Source organism: Seriola dumerili, unplaced genomic scaffold (assembly GCF_002260705.1).
Source record: "Seriola dumerili isolate Sdu_G_001 unplaced genomic scaffold, Sdu_1.0 BDQW01000138.1, whole genome shotgun sequence".
In the NCBI taxonomy this organism is placed as follows: domain Eukaryota; kingdom Metazoa; phylum Chordata; class Actinopteri; order Carangiformes; family Carangidae; genus Seriola; species Seriola dumerili.
The window spans coordinates 20,793,062-20,810,172 of NW_019174393.1; the positions used below are offsets into that span (position 1 = coordinate 20,793,062).

A 17,111-nucleotide genomic window follows, 5' to 3' on the forward strand; every position below is an offset into this window, starting at 1 on the left:
CACACACACACACACACACACACACACACACACACACACACACACACACACACACACAGACTCAGGCAGCTGCGACGGAGAACAATAGGAGTCAGATGTGACAGCCATCATGGACCGTCAGGACCAGTGGTACCCAAACTTTATCATGTCACCACACACATGACCACATCATCCTGCTGTTTCACACAGACCTGCTGTGATATAATAAAAAATAATCATGTTTCCTGAACATTTGATTAATAAAACTGAATGATTTATTGCACCACATTATGATTGAGAATATATATAATATTTATGTGAAATGTTCCTCATACCCTGTAAAGAGTGCACTGTGAACTTCACCCTGAAGATGTATTTCAGTGTTAAAACACTAATCAGTAAATAAAACAGTAGAGAGATTCCAGTTAATTGGATGAAGTCCAAATACAACGAATGGTCTAATTCCTTGTAAAGGGATGCATGAAATTAGACCTAGTGTCACAGGTTGAAGAAAACGTAGGTAGTTTGAACATTTCATTATCTTGTGCACACATGGTAATAGATTATTATGCATTTTCAAAAACAATATTAATTAATTTTGTCATGCACACAAATGGAAAAAGCAGTTTTTCCATTTGTGTGCAAGCAAGGTATCTGCAGGTCTTAAAGTCTTAAACAGGACTGAATTCTGTTTCTTCAGAAAAAGGTTTGTAGCATTAAGCTGCTCTTTGATCTTCTGCCATTCATGTGAGTCAAATAAATTTTATTATATCATTGGAATTATTGTTATACACTTCTGGGAGGGCGGTAGTGCCTGCCTGTAATATTTTCATACTTTGGCAGTACAACCATGAAACGGGTGAAACAGATGTTCAGTGACATTCTGTGAATTAAAAGGTTTTAAAAAGTCTTAGCTGTAACTTTGCCCTCTTGTGGTTTTTCTCACTGAGTCTGCTCCTTGTGTTTTAGTCCTACAAGATCATCAACTTTGCACCGACACTGCTTCAGATCATTGTGTCGGAGCAGGTGGAGTTTCCTGTTCGTCAGGCAGGTAAGACACTAAACAGCTGAGAGAACAACACGGCTGCTACTCTCCTCTCACTGTTAAGGGTAATAATAATCTTTGTCTTTAATAATGATAAATATAATTAAAGGTAATTCTCCTGTTTGATTTTCATATTGAGAAATGTTTACAAAGAAATGTCTCACTGGTCATGTTTATAAGGAAAAAATACCACTGCCTCAATTTGTCAAGAGGTAAAATTACAAGAAGGATCTTACTCTATAACAGAAAGGACTCCTGTCCATAATGTTGCCAGAGACCTGTAATAACAATCTGACCCACTGTTTACATTGCAGCAGCTGTTTAGCGGTTGGTGGGTATAGACTGTTCTTCCTTCTTAGTGGACCAATTGATTAAGATTTTTATCATACAAATCATTTAAAAACATGAAAAGATAGAGCCCAGAGTTATCATTTAATATCAACAATTCTTGTGAGAAAAAGCCCAAACCAACAATGTGTTAGTCCACCGTCAACACTGTCCTACTCTGTGGCTCTTAACTCTGAGCCCATTGGTTCCCACTAAAGATATTTCTTTAAAAACGTCTCACAGACTTATTTTTAAAGGCTCGGTAATATCCTAAAGCAGCTGGTCATTTTAGTTTTTAACAAATATTCCGCAGTTAGTGCATTTGTCAGGGACACTTTTCAACAGTGGATTAATCCACGTTCGTTTGGTGCTCTAATGAGTATTTGTGGCAGCAGGATAGTATGTGTGGGACTGAGTCAAAACAAACTACAGTTGTTTCTACCTTCACTCAGTGTCTGTTGTTACTTAATGACATCCCTCTTCGCAGGTAACTATAAATGACAGGTGTCTTTTGTTAACTGGTCTCACAGCTTCTAAGAGGATGTTATCTTGTCTCTGAAGGAACAGCTCTCTGCTTACTGGAGTTCTCTTTCAAACCTCGCTTTCCCTATGGGAAGCAGCCTCTGGAATGACCTATCACAGAAGCTACACTATTACCACATCTGTCAGGGGACAGACCACATTCATGTGTCCATTAGCTCATTGTTGATAATGATAATAACAGTTAATAATAAATAAACAATAATTAAATTAGTCCACTTCCTTTGGCTGAGTTGTTGTATAGCCTGATGGCAGTGGGAACAAAGGATCTCTTAAACCTTTCTGTTTTGCAGCGCAGTGAGATGAGACGTTTGCTGCTGTAGCTGCTTCTCTGTCCTGCCAGAATGTTGTGGAGAGGCTGGTTGGTATTGTCCAAGATGGCCACCAGACTCCTGCCAATTACAGACCCAGCCTTTTTGACCAGCTTGTCTAGTCCCCTTGTGTTCATGTCAGACATGCTTCTGCCCCATCAGACTGCAGCATAAAAGACTACACTGGCCACCACTGACTGGTAAAACGTGCAGCATTTCACTGCAGATGTCAAAGGACCTGAGACTCCTGATGAAAAAGAGCCGGCTCTGCCCCTTCTGGTAGATTGCATCTGTGTTCAGGGACCAGTCCAGTTTACTGTCCAGGTGCACACATAGGTATTTAGTATTTTAAGTGTACACCACCTCAATGTCCTTCCCATGAATGTTGACTGGCTGAAGGGTGGCCGTCAACCTCCGAAAGTCGAAGACCGACTCCTTGGTCTTGGAGGTATTCAGAAGGAGGCAGTTCTTGTCGCATCATTCACTGAAGGCCATTGTCAGATTCCTGTTCTCTTCCTGCCCGTTCCTGATGCATGCCACAATAGCTGTGTATCAGGAAGTATTTCTGGATGTGGCAAGACTCAGAGTTGTATTTAAAGTCCGCCGTATACAGGATGAACAGGAACGGAGCCAGAACAGTCCCGTGTGGAGCCCCAGCACTACTTTTCACAGTCCCTGAGACGCAGCTATCCAGCCTGACATACTGTGGTTGTCTTGTCAGGTAATCCACAATACAGGATGGTGATCAGTGACAGTGATCCACCCCCATCACTTCCAGCTTGTCTTTAAGAATAGGTGGTTGGATGGTGTTAAGTGCGCTTGAAAAATCAAAGAACATAATCCTCATGTAAAAACCTGGCTCATCCAAGTAAGGATGGGCCCGGTGGAGCATGTAAAGGACGGGATCATCCACTCCAATATGTTCCTTGTAGGCAAACTTTAGGGGATCTAGTGCATGTTGAACCTGTGGCTTCAGAAGGTGGAGAAGCAGCCGCTTCAGGGTCTTGATGATGTGTGACGTAAGGGCCACTGTAATCATTTATCTGAGCTGGTCGTCCTACTTTAGGTGCCACAACAAGACACGATGTTTTCCACAGGACCGGGACTCTCCGTGTTTGTAGACTTAAGTTGTAGCTCCCAAGGAGAGGCTCAGCCAGCTGGACTGCACAGTCCTTTAACAGCCTCGGACACACACCATCCGGGCCTGCTGCTTTTCCAGGATGTAGCCTCTTGAGCTCCGCCCTTACCTCCTCTGCTGCAAAGGACAAGAGACTTAACCCCAGTGTGGAAGGAGTTGCAGCTGCAGTGTCAGGTTGTGAAGGAGATGCTTAAGGAGAAGCTGCAGCTGAAGCAGTGGGAGAGAGAACAGGTGAGGCTGTGTCAAACCTGTTACAGAACAGGTTGAACTCATTGGCATTGTCCACATCATCTGATGTTGCCTGGCTATTCTTCTCTTTATAGCTAGCGTTGGTCCTCATCCCCTTCCACACCTCTCTGGTGTTGCTGTGCTGTAACTCCCTCTCTACTTTCCTTTTGTAGTCCTCCTTCGCCTGCTTGAATCTCTTCTTCAGCTCATGTTGCACACACCTGAGCGTCTCCCTGTCTCCATCCCTGAAGGCCTCCTTTCTCTGGTTGAGGAGGGGCTTGATGTTACTGGTGATCCAGGGTTTGTTGTTTGGAAAGCAGTGTACAGTACTTGCTGGTATTACAGTGTCCATACAGAAGTTGTGGTACATTCAACCATTCTATCAAGGTCTGCCAAGTAGTGGTAGCGCAGAAGCAGTGTAGGCCTCCTTGATATCTTCATACAACAGATCAAGTGTCTTATTTTCCCATTCAATATACTGAATGAAGTCAGTCAGTATACTGTGACTGCTTGTACTGCAGCGAAGCCACTTAAATCCATGCAGTGGTCCGGAGTGTTGTTGTTTAACCAGGTCTCCGTGAAACACATTAGACATTCCTCCAGTTCATCATACTTGTTAGCCAGGGAGTTGACATTTCTCATGAAGATCGATGGTAGAAAAGGCTTATATTGCCATCTCTAGCCTTTAGCTTAGCTTAGCCTGGTGATTGCAAATGGTGGAGCAATTGGCGTCATACCATCTTCATCCCAACTACTGATCCACCCTCGCCTCGACAGGACCTACCCTCCCAGGTAGGATGGAGTGCTTCACTGCCTCCACCAAAAGGTGTACAAGTCAGCAGCCCACTCCATTAGAAATCTGACTGTGGCTGCTGAATCAGGCCAAACATTTCCAGGAGATGGGACACCTTTTGGATTGAGGCTCTACAAGTCCAGCTATTTGGGAGGAAATGTGTCATCAAAGACCTCGTCTTCTGTTAGTCTAGAGGTGCAGTTCAAGGTTGTGGCTGCATCATGGGCCTGGCTGTGTCAAGGGAAAGATCGCTGTGGCTTAATCTTTCCATTGGCCTATCGCAGATGTATCGTATTAGTGCATATACTCGCATATAGTCGCAGTTTAAGGTAAACAACAACAACATCCTAATAAAGTGCACTCTTGCAAAAGTAGTAACAGAAAGTAAATCAATCAAAGACATTACTGACAGTCATTTAAACAGGATTTATTTATCAAAACACTAAATAGCTTATTGAAACGCAAAAATACAAACTGAAGTGACTGTGGTTATCTCTTTTAGTGCAACAGTTGCTAGTGCTAGTGCTTTAGTGCTTCCTCTTCAGGTGATTAAACAGGTTTGTCGTGTTACCACCCGACGTGCGAACGGTTTCTGTGCAAACTTTGCAAATTACATTTGCTTGCGCTTGATCAGTTGTGGAAAATCCAAACCAATTCCATATAATGGAGGTGGAATTTTTTTTAGCGACCAACTCCGTTTGGGTTTCAGCCATTGCTCTCCATGTGCTACCGCTACACACACAAACAAGGAGGCGGGTAGGAAAGTGCGTCACTGCCCGTAATTCACTATGATTGGTCGGTCAGGTTGACGTCAATACGTCTGGTGCGTCGGTGCATCAGCATAGAACTGCAATTTATAGAATGTGCCCTAGACAATCCCACGATCTCTGCAGTTTGAAAGATCGTCTTCACGTTGTAATCCTTCACGATCTAATATCGTCATATCGCCCACCCCTAGGTCAAATCAAGTTATATAGGCAGCATTTTATGTATATTTGATCGTTCTTTTCATTCAAGTTAAATATATCTAGGAGAGTGAGAGGAGAGTTTTTATATATATATATATATATATATGTAATATATAAAAACCCTAACCCAGGGACTATTCCCTGGGCAGTGGGAGTGGGGGTGGGAAATGGGTGGATTGTATTTGTAGTTTTTGCTTTGTTGTTTTTATTTAAATAGACTGTCTTGGTTCATCATGTCAGGGGCCAGGGGGTGGGGGTGAAGTGTGTTGTTGTCACACTTTCCCTTGTCTGCCTTGTATCACTTTTGTAGTGATGCCCCGATTAAGCGACCACTGATCATGATTGGTCGATTTTCATTAAAAATACATGATTGGTAGATCAGAGTAAATGCTTTTAGTCACCGATCACCTTAAAATGGATCTGTGGTTAATACTCTGGTGTCTGTGGCTGTGAGAAGCACTGTGTGCTGTGTAATGTAGTCCCGCCTCCCACCAGGTTCACTGCACAGGTGCGACATGCCACCAAAACAAAACAACATGTCGGCCTTGGGAACTTTTACAAAGTGTGTGAGACTGATATAACATACGCCTTCTGAAATGCAGTGCACCAAACTAACTTTTTCACTGCTTGCAGCCCTGATTTGGCCATACCTTTTTTAAATATAGCCTGTTTCTTCATGAAGGAGGCTCTTAGGCTACCTCCTCCTTAATTATGTTTAGCAAAAATGTAAAATTACATCATGATCGATTTCAGTAATTGAGTTACAATAACATTCATGATTTTTGTGCAGGCATAATAACCTAAAAACCTGTTACTAAATCATTAAGAAGTTTCAGAGCGACAGAGACACACAGCGTTGCGATAATCATAGTAACTCCCTCACTCACCTGCCTGTGTGTGTGTGCCTGCATGTACACAGTCTGAGAGGAGCAGCAGAATGGGAATAAATGGCAAATTTATCACTTTGCCCTGATGGTCTGAAGAACTCTCTGTTGCTCTGTGTTTTCTGTCTGTGTGCTGTCAGCTTCTTATCACGCAGCGACCTAAACTTACCACGGAGCAAAATGATTTCACCCAGTGACTAATTGTGCTATTCGCGCTGTTAGAGACCTCGTACACTACTCAAATGCTATTAGGTTTACTGGAAGATTTAAAAAATATGTGATATGACCACCAGGCCCCGACCCGGTTTAACCCCTGGCTCTCATATAGGCAGAGTTGAATTTGATGACCATTTTGTTCTCCCTCTGAAAAGCAGTGGGGAGAAGCTCTAGTCTTTTGGGTGATGCACCGGTGCCGGCAAGTTTTGTGCTTAAATTGCAGCAGTTCAAGCTTAAATTGTGTTGACTTTGTAACAAGTTTAGAGTTGCCTGCAATGAATGGCCCACATTGCTTACACTACGCATGCAACATTGCTATCATACCGCAACCAAGGGTATTGAGTTAGTACAGTGTCTCTGTCTGTCCATGTTTGCCCCTGTATTCTGATGAAAGGTTAGGTAGTCAGACTGACTGAGCCAGTGAAGAAAAAAAGAACTACTTTCAACTACAACGCAGTACATGTAGGGCACCAAAACAGCCTAATGGATAATTATCATGCAACGACCATGTGTAATTTTTACTTGCACACTCAAAACATACTCGCATATGCATTGCAGTTTGGAGCCCTGCAATGTCTGCCAAAAATTATTTGTATTAGCCGTGGATCAGCTGATCTCACTCATACATAATAGGTTTCGTGGCAAAAAACTTGATCAGGGCATCCCTACACTTTTGTGACAATCATAATGCTTCCCCTTCCTTATATAAATAACAGATGATACACAGTGATAATTGATACGGTGATAATTGTGCACACAATACAATGTGTGTCCATGGTGATGAATGACTGTGTCAGTGCAACAATGAGACTCAATGATGAATGACTTCTTAGTAGGAGACATTAATGAGATCACTCAAATGGATACATGTTTACCTGACAGTCTGTCTCTGTCTGTCTTTGTGTCTGTTTCTGTGTCTCTCTGTGTCTGTGTCTTTCTCTGTGTCTGTGTGAGTGTTTGTGTCTGTCTCTAACTATTTCTCTGTCTCTACAGCGGCGATATACCTGAAGAACATGGTTAGTCAGTACTGGCAGGACAGGGAGCCGTCTCTGGGTGAGGTTGTCTTTCCCTTCAACATCCATGAAAATGACCGGCAGCAGATCAGAGACCACATTGTGGAGGGCATCATTCGCTGTCCAGAGTCCATACGGTACACACACATATTGTCATGTTTCCACCTCTTTTTATAATGCATCAGCCTGTTTTATAGAAAAGCAACTTCTGCCTTTTTAAATGTTCTCATAGATTTCACATAGTGAGCTCCTGAATGATGAACACTTACTGAATGATACTGACTGTTGGTGCCTGGCTGATGCAGCTGGTGACTCCATATGTGTTTATACTGTCTGTAGCGCCCAGCTGACCATGTGTCTGCGAGCCATAATCAAGCATGACTTCCCTGGACGCTGGACTGCCATTGTGGACAAGATCGGCATGTACCTGCAGTCTCAGAACAGCGGCAGCTGGTATGGCAGCCTGCTTGCTCTCTACCAGCTGGTCAAAACCTACGAGTGAGTTCCTCTGCTCGACCTCATGGCTCTGAACATCCTCCTGGGGAGACATCACCTCAGACCAGGGCTGTAGGTTTTAAAGGAGCACCTACAGTATATGTGGTCCAATTACCCCAAACAGACTGTTCCTCATAAAGAACTAGAGAGGAACTAGACAAACACAAAACTCAGAGAAACACTTACCAGCAGTTTTTACCCAAAAAGTTTCCTGGTTTTATCATGATTTTCCATATAGAAATAATTTATTTCAGATTGAAAGTAAAGCTTCTCTACAAACAAACACCCTTGTAATGATGATGAGGAGGACAAGTCATATTTACCTGTAACATTCCAGGAAAAGTATTCTTGTCAGCTGTTATTTCTGAGCTGCCACATTCAGTATCTAGTGTTTGAGTCTTAAAACAGACACAAATCTGAAGAACTTGGTCACAATATATTTCTCTGTAGGTTAGCCTTTGAAAGAATCCATGAGTTCATTTAGGGATCACCTTTAAAAAAGGGCTGGGTTGAAAAAATTGATTCTCCGATTAATATCGATTCATAAAATATATGTAATAATTTAATATATGTCTTTTACACTCTCTTGTGGATGTGTCACAACAAGATCTTGTCAGGTGAGCGTAGGTGCGGCGCTGCTGGAACGATGCTCCGCCACTTTTTTTTCTCAAAGTAATGAAATAAAATATCCACAGTTTGCAGGATCCGGTTGAAATGTATCTATATTTTTAAGCGCTTGAAGATCTGATCACTAAAGTGTATATCATGCAAGATATCTAACAAAAAGAAATGAAATGGTCGAAGTTGTCTTATTGACATTTAAGGTGTATTGATTGGTTTCCAAATGTCAGTCATGCACTGAGTAACAGCCAAGAAAACATTCCACCTTAAAAGAATCCAGTAGTTGCCGGCAGCCTCTGGGCTGCTCAGTGAATTAAATCGTAAAGTAGTGAAGTTGAAAAGGCAGAAAACATCCTTTCATTCATTATTCACTCTTCTTAATGACAAAGTCTGTTACACTTGGACACTTTGCACTGCTGCCTAGCCTGTTGGCTTCATCTGACCTCTGCCTGCACTGTAGCTTCTCCTCTGAATGGATATTTCCAATAAGGCGTCATTTGCTTGACACAAGTAAGTAAATGTATGTAAACTAGCCAACGTAGGAACAGTGATTACATAACCTTTGAAACGAGCCACAATTCAATCGTGTGCATGCACCATAGTGCAAGTGACAGACAAAAACAGCAGACACCAATGAAATCAGCAGCAAGTCTAAAGGCAGGTGTGTGGCTGCATTTAAGATGTTAGCTATATCCTTCCATTGTAGCTGGTGTACTGGGGTACGTTAACGCACATTACAGTGATTCACCTGATGCCAAACACAACATGCACAAAGGAGAAGTAGTAACTGTCTGGCTTGATCTAGAGATTTGGCCTCTCACCTATTTTTCTCACGTGCTGAAATAGACAGAGAAAAGACCTGTTGATGTCATATTGACATCATACCAGCAACATTACTCAAGACTGATAGCTTTCACTATGTTTGTCTCTGTCTAGGCGGAATCTTAATATCATACAGACATGAAAATTGTAAATATATATTTTTTTAACCATTCAAGCAGCTGCATATGTAGACAGTGACATTTTACTGATGTTTTCTGCCAAAAATGAATCAGAAATTAATTAATAATGACAAGAAATTCAAGTAACCTGCCAACTCTGTGTAGAGAGTTGCAGCAGCAACACGGCACAGATTCAGAAAATTATCATGTGGATGTTTGTTGTTAGTGATCTTAAACGTTTTTGTGATAGACCAACCAAGTATGTATGGAAAGTTTGGGTGCTGACCCTCAGATTGGTGTGTGTGTGTGTGTGTGTGTGTGTGTGTGTGTGTGTGTGTGTGTGTGTGGGGGGTGTGTGTGTGGGGGGTGTGTGTGTGTGTCTCAGGTACAGGAAGGCAGATGAGAGGGAGCCGTTGCTGGCAGCCATGCAGATCTTCCTGCCGAGGATCCAACAGCTGATCAGCCAGCTTCTGGCTGATGCCACCATCTTCTCTGTCCTCATCCAGAAACATATCCTCAAGATCTTCCATGCTCTTGTGCAGGTGTGTGTTTGTGTCTCTGTGTGTGGATGTGGTGGACTCACACCTGATTTGTGGCTGTCTGTGATGGGATCTAAGTCCAAGGACTCTAAGGACAGTCTAAGGGCTGTTGTGTGTGTCAGTGTCATGATGATGATGATGATGATAAGCATAAACCTTTGTGTTGCTCTGCAGTACTCGCTGCCTCTTCAACTGATCAACAACACAGTGATGACTCAGTGGATGGAAATTCTACGAGACATAATGGACCGAGACGTCCCTGCTGTAAAACACACACACACACACACACACACACACACACACACACACACACACACACACAGAGTCATTTTAGTAAATTATGTTTTCATTAGTTTGTTTTGCCAATTTAAAAATAACAGTAACATTAAAAAGGCAGTTTTTAGTTCCAGTGAAACACAGATTATGAGGAAACAGATTTTTCTGAGCTTTGATTCTGTGATATTAACTGGATTTGACCATTTAACATCAATAAAACTATAGAAAATGTTGACGATCTGAATGAATGGTGGAAGATCTGTGATCCACTGTGTTCCTGAGTCTTTTTACCTCAGTCACATTTATCCTGGAAGTCTTCATGTTTTCAAAGACTTTTCAGATTCTTTATTCTGCCATTAACCTGTGTTAATGAATCACTTGGAATCACTTGTTTACATGGTAGTTAAATCTGACTGAAACTAAGTTAACTGTGGCTGGGTCACACAAGCTCCTAGAACTGACCATGAAGAGTGTGTTCATTAGGAGACGCTGGAGGTAGATGAGGACGACCGTCCTGAGCTGGCATGGTGGAAGTGTAAAAAGTGGTCACTGCGCATCATCACCAGACTGTTTGAGCGGTGAGTCCAGATCACCAGAAGCCAGATGTGTGGTTCTCATAGGGACCAGTTTTTCACATGCCTCTGCTATAAATTACAGGTATGGAAGTCCTGGTAATGTGACAAAGGAATACTACGAGTTTGCAGACTTTTTCCTGAAGACATATGCAGTGGGTATACAGCAGGTAAGCGTGTGTCACTGACACTACAAGATGTTTCTTAAGGGTTTATCTCTTTATCCGGTGCTCAGGCTCTTTCTCTCTTCTACACCCAGGTCCTGCTGAAAGTGGTGGATCAGCACCGACAGAGGCAGTACGTGACTCCTCGTGTCCTGCAGCAGTGCCTCAACTACCTCAACCAGGGCTTGTTGCACTCCCTGACCTGGAAACAGATGAAACCACACATACAGGTAGGACAGACAGAGAGGACTCAGACAGATCATTTTTCATTATCCTTACTTGAATTTGACCATCAGCTGTGGCCACATGAGTTGGTACGGTTCTAATCCCCAAACATCATCTTCTGTCTACTTTACCAAATCCTCACGGTTCTTCTTTTGTAGTGGAAACACAAACAGGAAAGTTCAAAGTGGACTTTTTGTTGTTGTTTTGATCATGCGGAGCAACGTTATTATCCTTAACTAAAACTAGCGAAATAACGAAAACTAGATGTGAAATAACATTTTCATTCACTAGAATAAAAATAAAAATGAGTTTCATAAAAAAAAAAAAAAAAAAAACTATGACTAACTGGAACTGTATTGTGTGTTTACAAAACTAAAATAAACTCAAATTATACAGAAAATGGTATCAGTTTTTTCATACATCAGCTGGTGTTTTAGAAGGATATGAACTCCATCTTCAGTTTTTTAGCTGTGTGGATGGAGCAGTATCTTTTTCTTTTTTTTTTTCTATCAAATGTTTTATTTTAACAAAAATGAACACAAACACAGTGATGTACAGCCAATCATTAAAGTGTATCATCAACATCAGGTATCCTATCCATAGACTTTACAGAGACAATAATAATGAAAAAGGAAAGAGGGAGCAGAGGGCCTTGTGGAACAGATTATATATGGACCTGCTGGATGTCTATGGATTCTGGACTCTGACAGATAACAAATCTTGAGATATACAAAAGTCACAGTAGGGCTTTCATTGCCTCAGCCGCTGAGGGCCACATATTTACATTTTCCTCTTTAGCTCAGTTTATATGAGCTGTTGATAACTCCATATAAATGACATCAAGAAAGGTTAGTCCTTAAGCCTGTTAAGCCTGACAGCACAATACATTTCTGATATTTAGTTAGTTAGTTAGTTTGTTTATTGTCCCCAAGGGGAAATTCATTTTCACAGTCCAAGGACGTACCGTTTTTTCCTCCATTGCTCGCCATGAAACTGTTACATGAAGGTCAAACCAATTAGTTTCAGAGTGAAAGACCAGTAATAGATTTTAAAGTTCTTCCCTGCTGGACAGTAGAGGTGCTCACACAGGGATGCTTCCCATTCCAAATGCATTTGGAAAAGGCTGCCTGGAGTTTACTCCAGTATCAAGCAGGGGGAGAGAGGGGGATCACAGAGCTGAAAAAGTTTATTTAGGGCAACATGTTCATTTTAATAATTGAGATTCGTGCCTGGAGTGAGTTGCGCAAGCTTGCTCACCTTTCTAGATCACTTAGAACCTTATTCAAAGTCTCAGTGTAATTATGTTTAACAGTGCGATTTACGATGGGGAATATTTTAATACCTAAATATCTGAAATGTTGAACACAGGGAATATTAGTAGAGTAGAGAGGTGGTCCTAGCTGCTTCATTCAATGGTAAGAGAGACAATTTTGACCAGTTGACTTTGAATCCCGATAGCGCAACAAACTCATCTAGTTTGTTTGCTGAATCTGCTAGTGTGTTTTGTCTGAGTTGATGATGTTGTTTGTGGTAGCATAGGCAAGATAAAGGAGAAAATAGTCGTGGTGTGAGGAGCAGTGATGGCTGGCAATAGGGGAGTGACTCTGGGACGCCAGTGATCACTGTCTAGCCTCCTGGAGGTGTCGTGGGACCAACTAGACGAAACACTGGTGAAAGGAGGTTCCCACCTGATGACCCCAAAGACATGTTAGTTATCACTGCTCATAAGTCTGTATAGCTAAATTAATACTTATCATAGGACGTTGTTAAGCTTAGGGAGCTATTCACTGAGTCTGGTCCATTTTCTGTAGCACAAGTTTCTTGTGTTTACCTTAAATAGTGTTGATAGTAAATGCCAACTGCTGTGGGTCCTTGAGAAAAACTAAAATGTCATCAGCGTAGAGTGCCAAATGGTGCTGTGTGTCACGGATATCGGGCAAAAAAATTAATAATCTTTGGCCAATGGGTTGGTCAGTCACCACAGATCAGCAAATCCCAAGGCATGCCTGTAGAGCAGACGATGCCCGTTTTTGGTCTCTTGTCTCAGATTTTCCTGTCCCATCATCAGCTGAGTTCCAAACCTCATTAAGGTCTCTACCTACTATAAATGAGTATTCACTTAGATCCAGCCTCACATTTGTCAGATTGCTGTAAAAACTGCACACACAAAGGTGATTTTCCTGCCATTAATTTCCGCTTTGAGTATAATCAGCCTAGCTGCTTTATCTGACCATGTACCCAGGAACCTAATTTTCCTGGCTACACCATTGGTATAAGGGCAGCATGAAGGAGATGCTACGATCAGCAAGGCGTCTGACATCCTTGGAAAAAAGATGTGTCTCCTGTGATAATGCAATGCCAATTTTCTTCCTGCGTAATAATCCTAGTTTACTAGTCCTTTTGTGTGGGATATTCAGACCACCTGAATTCCAGCTCAAAATATTGAGTTCATTCATAAATTCCAAGCACTGGTTCAAAGGTGAAGGTCAACAAAGTATAACACCTATGACCATCAGGCAACATGACCCGATGCACACAATCATCACAATCCAGGTCCCGCCATTGGTGAAAGAAACATACAGTACTCAACCTGTAACCAGCTCCACAAAATAATACTACTGGAAAAGAAAAAGAAAAAGAAATTATAAAAATATATCTCCTCGTCCCTCCACCCACATCGCCCAACCAAAAGAGCTAGAACAAGCTTTGACCACTAAACCAACCCACATACTTCGTTCCGTGACCGTAGAAGGAAATGGGCAACAATAGGTCTGTCGTCCGCCCATCACATCCCCTCAAATGAAATTACAAAGCAAAACAATTCAGAACAGCCATCCCACTGAGTTTGACAGATGCACTAATCATATAGCGAGAGGTTACCAAAAGGCAAGAGCAGAAAAATATAAAACGAAATAAGTTGCCAATGATAAATATGAAACCAAAATCATCCCAGCCACAGCGCTACTCCCATCAGATCAGCATCAGTTCCTTCATATTTTGCAATGGAAGCTGCACCAGTAATATAATAAGGCTCTGGCAACTTGAATGGGAAAATGTGCATAAAGCAAAACTAAAAACATGCCATCCCACTATTTAAGAGTCTACTAAATTTACATTGTAACTGAAAATTGCCATATGCCGCATCTACAATAAAACAAAATTTTTTGTAATGGTGTTGGTGCAACGCCTAACCTTCCATGAATTTAGGTGAGTCTGCAGCAACGCAGGTCTGAGACATGAAACGTGAGATGTGCTAAGAGCGTAACCCCGTTGTGGTTAACTTATTATTTAGCATTCTTTGGGCCACCATAATATCAGCAGGCACATAAGGAAATTGGAGGAGAGTGCCGTTGCACCACTGCTCAACACGAAACTAGAGAAAAGGAATGCACTGCTGGCTGGTGTGTGACACGCTGCCTGCCTGAACAGTTGTCTCAGCACCACAATAGTTGGCCCACGAACTAAATGAGCATGTAAATTATACAATGTACGTCCATTCAAAACATTCAACCCACTGTTTGTAGGGCTGCCACAATTAGTTGCCATAATCAATGACGTCGACTATGAAAATGCGTTAACGTCAATATTTTAACGTCCACAAAATCGTTTCCCATACATTGATTTATTTGTGGCAGCCATTCACTATTAACCACCATATATTTCTGTTCTAATCATCTATGGTCGCACTGCTTCTCTGTCCTCTACCCTGCTCTCTCTGCTCTCCGGTAGCTCTGTGTGCTCTGTGTGCTCTGTGTGCATTTATTGTTTGGTGAATAGTTCGGCTTTTCTCTGTTGCCAAGTAGCCCAGTGTTGCCAAACACCTAATTTTCTTACTGATCAGGTTGTTTCAGTTGGTAGGAGATGTTATTTAATCCCTCAAAAACTCCACAACGATCATTATTCCCTTGTGATTGAGTCATATCTTTTAAGTAATTCAGATGATTACTTTGATTCTTTGTGATTTGGTCTTAGTGAGTTAGGAGTCCTCTCCACCGCTTCTAACTTCTCCCAGACCTATGTGCTACTTTTAGTGTTAAGTGGCTTTGTGAATTACTCTTAGTTAAAAGTTAGGACTGACACGCCCATTATTTTTAGGGGTTTCTCCTAAATCAGCAAGTTAGAAGCCACTTTTAGTTTTAAGATGTTTTGTGAATACGGGCCCAAAACTACATTTTATGTTCTGTTGTTGTTTCCAGTTTAATTTTTCTGGGAAATGGCACATACTCACTGACTAACATACCTATGTGAATACATTTTTAAAATGATGTGATGTTGAGTTTTTACACAATACACAATACTTTTTTTGACCTTTTTGAATCTGATCCCCCTAATAATAATAAAAATAATAATAACTTTTTATAGCACCTTTCAAGGTAGTAAGAAACACAAAGTAAAAAAATAAAACTAATAAATGAAAACAAGATGAGACAGAATAAGGAAGGCAATAATTGTAGGAGATGAGTGAGCGTGAAGCCATAGGCCTTGGTGAACAGGTGGGTTTTCAGCAGTTTTTTGTAAATGTCCAGATATGAGGCTGCGCGAAACTCTTCCAGGAGACAGTTCCAGAGGGTGGGGGCTGCCACACTGAGTGCTTGGGGGGATTCGTAGGTGAGGGAAAGGATTTTGTAATGAATGCGGGATTTGACCGGAAGCCAGTGAAGTTGGATGAGGATGGGGGTAATGTGCTGCCAGGGCTTGGTGCGGGCTTGGTGCTAACCCAAACCCTGGCAGCTGAGTTCTGGTCATACTGGAGCCTGTCCAGGGTTTTGCTGGGAACCCCGAACAGGACTTCATTGCAGTAATCCAGAAGGGTGGTGATGAAGGTGTGGATGAGGGTCTCTGCTACAGAGTCAGAAGCCGTGTTTTGACCAAAAAGTACCTGGAACTTTAAGTTTGAAATACACGACGATCCCGTATTATACGTGACGTAACCCTAGCCACTCCGGTTGTTGTGGTCCTTTATTTGTTTCAGTCTTTTTACCTTCTTCTGGACTTGTTTCGCGCTGTGGAAAATGTGTTTGCTCCCTCGGTGCCTGCTCACTCGCTCACTGCGGACTTTTAAACATCGCGGGTGAAATAAAATGCAGCGAGTACTGACCAGTCATAAATGCAGCACTGAAGACCACGCATTCCAAAGTTCTAAATTTAGACCCTGGTTCCTGCAGTGGAAATGCACATAGTTCCTCAAAAGGTTCCTGGTTCCCGGGGAAAGTTCCTGCAGTGGAAACTTGGCTAGAGAGAATAGATAGAGATGGAGATACCTCATATTACACAAAAACTAAAGTTGGGAGTAATAAAAATTAAACAAATTGAGCATTCTCAAAGAATAAAAAACTGAGTGAAACAAACAAACCTGCTTTGAGTTTAAAACTAAAGCGAAATTGAAAACAAAAAGTCAAAACAAAATAAAAACAACAACTAATAAGGGCACCTCGGTTGCTTACCTGGTAGAGTGTGTACCATTAGGACTCGGCTGTGCACTGACTACGATGCACTACAGATACAGTACTTTAATAGTATTTTTGTTATTTTATTTTGTAATAGAAAAAAGCAATTAAGAAAATTATATTGTTATGTACTCAATTAACATTCTCGAGTAACAATCTTGTTAAAACAGCATTGTTATTAACAAATCACTATTATAGACTGATTTTGTAATGATGAAAATGTAAAACTATTGTAATACACAATGATTTACCACGGGACTTTTTGGCAGTATTTTTACTGTGCAGCAGTTTCACCAGCACCACCCCAAAATGTGTGAGAGAACTTTTATGTTACAATAACAAACAGGAAATCTATTTTCTTCATTTCTCCAGTACTGAGAGCAGAGCCA

At 41.6% G+C, this 17,111-nt stretch overlaps 1 protein-coding gene across 1 annotated transcript in view; it reads left to right on the top strand.

Moving 5' to 3' along the window:
- The window catches only part of ipo8 (importin 8), a 67,841-nt gene that overhangs the window by 13,244 nt on the left and 37,486 nt on the right, over positions 1-17,111 (top strand). Inside the window, exons 5-9 of the mRNA XM_022749598.1 lie at positions 9,885-10,041; positions 10,213-10,302; positions 10,798-10,892; positions 10,972-11,056; positions 11,146-11,280. Of these exons, the coding sequence (XP_022605319.1) occupies positions 9,885-10,041; positions 10,213-10,302; positions 10,798-10,892; positions 10,972-11,056; positions 11,146-11,280 (562 nt within the window). The remainder of the gene's footprint in view (positions 1-9,884; positions 10,042-10,212; positions 10,303-10,797; positions 10,893-10,971; positions 11,057-11,145; positions 11,281-17,111) is intronic.